The following is a 6,762-nucleotide window of genomic DNA, read 5'->3' on the forward strand; positions in this document are numbered from 1 at the left end:
GTGTAAATCATCATATTTTGGATGCCTGAATATGGATTGACATTTTAGACATCACAGGTGAAAATATTGGTCTCAGTTTTCATCATGCCAGATCCTACTGAAAAACCACTTAATATTAGCATAAGCAACATCAGTAGGGTAAGATCTTGGGATAAACATTGCCAGTTCAACATTGATAAAGACATGAGATGCAAACCATTACAGAGAATAATTTTTCTGTCTGAAAAACTTTCTTCCACAACAGTACCTCAACAAGAAGGGTAAAATGAAGGTCCCAACATTTTAACAGTTACATTAAAAACCAAGATGATGTTGACTGTAGAATTTTTAGTGGCTTTTATTTAATTTAGCCACACAATAAAATGAAAAAGTCAAAATGCCTGCATTGTTTATTGAATGCAGTTCTAAAGCATTTCTGAGCTTCTGTCAATCTCACATCTCACAGAAAAAAGCAAGATTCAAATGCCATCGGTGAATCTACATTTAAATACCTGTAACATAATAATAAAATCATACAATATGATGACTACTAGGTGTAAAGTTCTATGCATCCACCCAGTAAACCTATTTTTGATGACTCTCAACTGGTAAAATCTAGCTGGGAGGTGTTTGCAGGAGCTATTGAAAAAACATGCAAACATGCAGGCATGACTAGCTCACAAAGAAGACAGTAGAAGTTGTTACTTGGATCACAGCCCTTTTCTGGGATTCAGGAGTTTTTCCAAAAGAATGTGCAGCCAGCCTCCTGCTATGATTCACAGTCATGGGGAAATGATTTGGGATGAAACATGACCACTAGTGACAGACACTGAATCTTTAGTGACACCTTTCAAAAGATTTTGACCCTACCCTGTGTGCTGTTACATCACTACTACATTCCTCTCCAGGAATACATGCATTTGATAAAAAAATGCTTTTGGTTCTTTTAACGTAGAAGAGGCTACACACATAGATATAGTAATAGTTCTTCAGCATGAGGAAATGAGATTGTTTCTTCTTAAGAGAAATATTCAGTGCTGTTCGATTTTTGCTAGTGACTACCCTTCTATTGGAGTAGGCAGTTAAAGAATGAAAGGGTAGTAAGATGGAGAAGCAGAATGGATGCAAAAGAGGGATAGTTAGATAATTCAACACAACACCAACCAAAGGAAGAGCGACCAATGCTTGATGTAAATGAAATCTGACAGCACAGCCCAAACCTGAAATTATGTCTGGCTTCTCAAGCACACATGTATGTTGAAAACAAGTTTATTTTACATTCTAAGTGTACACATTCTACCTACTGTGAGCACTTCAAGCAATTGCTTTCTTTTTCCCATCTCTACTTCTTTGACAGTTTTTAAATTGTAATTAATTACTTGAATCAACCGATACTCCCTTGAAACAGCGAGTATCTTTCCTGTAGGCTAGCGGTCACCTGAGAAGAAACGTCAGCATCTTTAAAATGAGAGAGATGGAATGAAATCAGGGATGGTGATGCATTTCAAGCCTAACCTTGCCCATAATGAAAAACAATGGCAGCAGGTTCAGGGACAAGTCCCAGAGGTTACTGCAATCTCATATTTAAAGTAGAAGAATGTAACAATAAAAGGAAGGACATTTTAGGACAAATGTTGTAACCAAGAGTAAAGTGAGAAAAAACATTCTAAGTTCACAGAGTGCAAATTAAAAGCCTCTTCTGTAACATGTGTCATGTGGGGCTTTGGAAACTCAGCATCATATTTAAAAAAAAAAAAAAAAAAAATCTAAGCTTTGCCCTTTAAATGTTAGATATGAGAATTAACTATGGTTAGAAATCCAGTTAAGCTTGAAAATAAAGAAAGGCGATACTTTGCTATGTTGGGCCCTTCAGTAACCTCACTCTTACTCATAACATCGCCACCTTTGCAGAATTTCTTCACGGGATTTCTATCCTCAAGATCTTTGCTCTCCTTCACTATGACAATTGAAAGAAGACAAAACAGAAAAAGATGCAGGCTGCCAACAACATAAACTCAGGCTTCCTGTGGTCCACAGAAGAAAGGACAGGAACCTTAAACCAACCTCAGCCTCAGAGATGAGGATGCTAAGTCTGGGTACTTCCTTTCACTCATCCATTCTCTCACACACGGAGACACACTGGCAAAGTGAAATAAAATAATCTTATAGATGAAAGTATAAGGATAGTTCAGTCCAACGAACACTCAGTAATTCCACTGAACTCAGTAACTCTCTGTCCTGATTCACACAATCTGGAATTCACCCACCTCTGGGTCTTTCAAAGTTCACCCATTACAGGTGACCTTTTTCTGAGATGTATGAGTGAAGACGGAGAAATGCAACACAAATCAATACTGCATCATTCCTATCTTCCTTTTATATTTAAATCGCCTTTTCCCAGCTGTGAATCTTTCTGAGCAGCTCTGTTGCCCTACTGGTTTAAGGAGTGAACACCAGCTAGCCCCAAAGATTCATTACTAGGTTAATTTCAAAGGAATTCGTTTAGTTTTAGACTAACCCATTTATATGAGAATTACTGCAGATTACCATTTGTCCTACGGTTTGCTTTTGGAGAAAGGACTAATCCTCCAGCATGGGTGACAAAAAAAATGAACAAGATCCACCTCTTTCAGAGGTAAAAGCTTTCACCACCCTATAGTGGATTTCATGCCATGTAATTGTCATCTTGGGGAATGGCAAGAGACTGATCAAATACAAATGGATATTTCAAAGGAAATAAATGATGCTTTTCAGTAACACTTGTTGACAGCTGTCTAGAAACTAGGTTTTTTGGCTAATATGTTTATATTTATGACTGGACTGAAAACAAGACAGGAAATAAAGTAGGTGCTTGGCTTTAAAACCACATTTTAAAGCAACATTCATGAAGGCAATAAAGCTTTCTCCTAGGCACAGAACTCCTAAATCCACAAAATCCGGGACCAGACCTTCCCCTATTAATCACATCTACCCTACCTTTCTTGCAAGCCCACGGATTTAACCGTTAGAGTAGCTGGATCTGTCTCCGCTTTAATGTCCATTACGCAGTCAAAGACCGGAGTCTCCGGTACGGGATCCAAATCTAGGAAGTCATCCTCGTTTTTATCCTCTGTCCACTCTGAGTACGTGAATGAAGGCTGTCGGCTCACAGATTGGCGTCTGTCCTCTTGCAGCGGAAAGGGGGGGTCTGGTCGGGCTCTGAGTAGATGCCAAAACTGGAGGAAACAAACATTTAAAAAAACTTTCTGCTTGTTGCCAGCCCTTCCATACAGCCTAGAGGGTGGGTCTTTAGGGCAGCAACCCAGCTCACTATAATATATTCGAATTGGAGCATATTGAAGAGAACAGGAATGTTCCACACAGGAGAAGCTTTGTGGTACATGTTGCAAGGATTCACATCTACCCATTCAAACCTGCTTTCAGCCACAGAGTTTTCCACAGAGCTGGCCAGGCTTAACTTAGGGATGCAGTGGAAGCAGAATGTGCTTGTGACCATCATATGCAAGCCAACGTGACATAACTATCCTTTTGTTCAGTTTCTTACCCTGCATAGGCTGGTTTACAAAATAAAAATCTACTATACTATTCTACAAATCATACCTCTCCTGACTTAATGGTTTTCCATCTAAAATTTAGATATAGCTGGGCTAAGAAAAGTAAACAGTTTTCCTGAACTGCACATTTTTGATAATCTGGCACTGTACCCTGAATTCATGTATAAACCAATGATTTTTTTAAAGCAGCCTTGATTTTGATGCACCTGATGTTGAGGCCTAGAATGCCCATTTCAGTTTCTGTCCAGTAGCAAAGCATGTTTTATAATCTAATTATCTGATTTAAACATAGTATAGACATTAAATAATAAATCTTATGACGTTCTAGGACATAAATGTAACATTAAAATTTGTAATATAAAATAAAGAAGGTTTTGAAATGGCACAAATCTAAAAAATTACTGCATCATATTGGTTTGCATGGATGCTGAGGCTCAGGCCTCAGCTGAAAATTTCAAGTCTACCTCTGAATTCCAGGATCTGGAACCAACTTCATCCCCATTGAACTAGGAGCAGTATCATTCAGAATAAATGCTATACAAACTATATTGTACTGCCATGCATCCTTTTGAGACTACGAAGAACAGGTCGTATTTTCCAAACTAAAACCTCTTCCATCCTCTTCTTATATGGCTTTTAAATGGGCAGTTGAATTTAGGAAATGTGCCCAGATTTCTCTTCCTAGGCTACTAAAGGACATTAGCTTGTATAGGATTTTAAACAACTATTTTCTTGTGCCTGTGTGTCTTCATGTACTGTCATTTCTCTTAGAAAGAATAAAAGGAAGTGAAGCAAGTTTCAATTTGTGTCCATAGTCAGCTTTAGCAAATGTTAAGACTCTCACAAAGCAGCAGCATTCATCTGACAGTTACTTCACACAAAATGGTTTTTGTTTCACTTAATCAGAGTACACAGTAATTACAAACCCAAACATAGGAACATGATCACTAGACTTTTATTTTACACAAATCTGGGGCCAAATCTGAACTGAGTCTGTCCTACATACTGGGCCTGTTGGATGACAAGAAAGAAGCTTGAAGATCTGATTCTATTTTCATTCCCCAAGATGACTTCTGGAGCTTGGCAGTCCCACAGTAATAGCCATGGTTCTTTCACATACTGCAAGACTGTAATAGCTGAGGAGTTCACAGCGTAAAGTATCTGCTCAACAACTTCGTACTGCTGGAGAGTGCTGCTAGTGCTAAAATCAACACTTGTGCTGAGGGCCAAGTTGAAGGTCTAGGTTCCAATTATGTATTACAGATTCTAGAGCTGGTACAGTGACACAGGATTGATTTTACTGGTGATTTAACATACTGTAAATCCAAAGGAACAGAAAGTTCACTCTAGAAACAAAGCAGCTTTTCTTTCCATCTAAAGAGTGTGTTGTAAATAAGGAGCTGCCCAAGACACTGGAAGAAATTAAGTTACACTTAAAAGTGATGGGGTTAAACTAAGTAATGGAAAAATAGTCAGCTCTGAAAACCTTTTCAGGAGGACTAGACAGCTCTATGCTGGTTCCCTGCAGCTGCCTGGGTCTTAAAACACCATTATATGAGGCAGAAAACAGATAGCATCACTAATACAAGCACTCTATCCAGTCTTTTATTTTCACTGTGATTACTAACCTCCCAACACATTTTTGTACCAGGGTATTCTCAGAGAAGTGCCTCAAACCTTAGCTGAGGTCCAGTCTCCCAAAAAATTTACTCTACATATATTAGAGTCACAAATTCCCCGATACAGGAATCAGCTGGGCTTTAGCAAATGCAGAGACCAGACAGGGCCTCTCTTCTCTTGAATCACTTCTGAGAATCTGCTTGACCACCATTTCTCAGCCTCATTAGGTGGCCCAACAGTTATTGCTTTACATTAAAGCAACAAAGTACCTGTATGAAAACGCACATTTTCCCCTTGCCCATAGACATATTAAAACATTACTGTAAGTTACCATAGTTGCTGAATAAAAAAAATGCAGAAGCTGCTTTTCAGTGGTATGCAATCTAGTATATACATCAGTGTGGGATTGATATATCAGGTCCATCTATAAAGACAGAAGGGTACATTTGAGAAAGATAGATTTAATCATAAAGGCACTCTTTAACATAAAAGACCCCTTTCAACATCCCTTCTAGGCAGCATATCACTTAAAAGGCATGGAAAAAAATAAAGGGGGGGGGAGGGGGGAGGGAAGAGAGATGTCACTCAGCTGAGAAAGAGGGAAAAATAAAGAAAACTGGCTTCATGCAATGATCTGTTGTCAATCAGGCTGAGATTCTAGAAACCCATCTTAGCTCTATCACTACATTATTTTCAATGTTCTGCTAATTACTATTTTACACCTTATTCCCTATATGCTGATAGAAGCAGATGTTTTCAAATTGCACAGCAGCATGACCTGGGCTGCATCAAGAGAAGCGTGGCCAGCAGGTCAAGGGAGGCGATTCTGCCCCTCTGCTCTGCTCTTTTGAGACCCTACCTGGAGTACTGCATCCAGCTCTGGAGTCCTCAGCACAAGACAGACATGGAACTGTTGGATTGGGTTCAGAGGAAGGCTACAAAAATGATCCGAGGGCTGGAGCCTCTCATGAGGACAGGCTGAGAGAGTTGGGGTTGTTCAGCCTGGAGAAGAGAAGGCTCCAGGGAGACCTGATTGCAGCCTTTCAATACTTCAAGGGGGCTCATAAGAAAGATGGGGACAGAATTTTTAGTAGGGCCTGTAGGGAGAGGACAAGGGGTAATGGTTTGAAACTGAAAGAGGGTAGATTCAGACTAGATACAAGGAAAAAATGGTTTATGATGAGGGTGGTGAAACACTGGAACAAGTTGCCTGGAGGGGCTGTAGATGCCCTCCCACCACTGGAAACAGTCAAGGTCAGGTTGGACAGGGCTCTGATCACCCTGCTCTAGTTGAAGATGTCCCTGCTTATTGCAGGGGGGTTGGACTATATGACCTCTAAAGGTCCCTTCCAACCCAACCCATTCTATGATTCTATGTCAGAGAGTAAGGTAACAGGCAGGTAGTGTCCTGGTTTCAGCTGGAATAAGAGTTAATTTTCCTCCTAGTAGCTGGTATAGTCCCGAGTTTGGGATTTAGCATGAGAATAAGGTGATAAAACACTGATGTTTTAGTTGTTGCTAAGCAGTGCTTATACTAACTCAATGACTTTTCAGCTTCCCATGCTCTGCCAGCAAGGAGGTGCACAAGAAGCTGGGAGAGAGAGTAACA

At 39.8% G+C, this 6,762-nt stretch overlaps 1 protein-coding gene across 1 annotated transcript in view; it reads right to left on the bottom strand.

Moving 5' to 3' along the window:
* The window catches only part of PTPN5 (protein tyrosine phosphatase non-receptor type 5), a 38,475-nt gene that overhangs the window by 26,196 nt on the left and 5,517 nt on the right, over nucleotides 1–6,762 (bottom strand). Inside the window, exon 4 of the mRNA XM_009635446.2 lies at nucleotides 2,956–3,194. Coding sequence (XP_009633741.1) covers nucleotides 2,956–3,194 — 239 coding nt within the window. The remainder of the gene's footprint in view (nucleotides 1–2,955; nucleotides 3,195–6,762) is intronic.

This window comes from Egretta garzetta, unplaced genomic scaffold (assembly GCF_000687185.1).
Source record: "Egretta garzetta isolate BGI_Z169 unplaced genomic scaffold, ASM68718v1 scaffold133, whole genome shotgun sequence".
Taxonomy (NCBI): domain Eukaryota; kingdom Metazoa; phylum Chordata; class Aves; order Pelecaniformes; family Ardeidae; genus Egretta; species Egretta garzetta.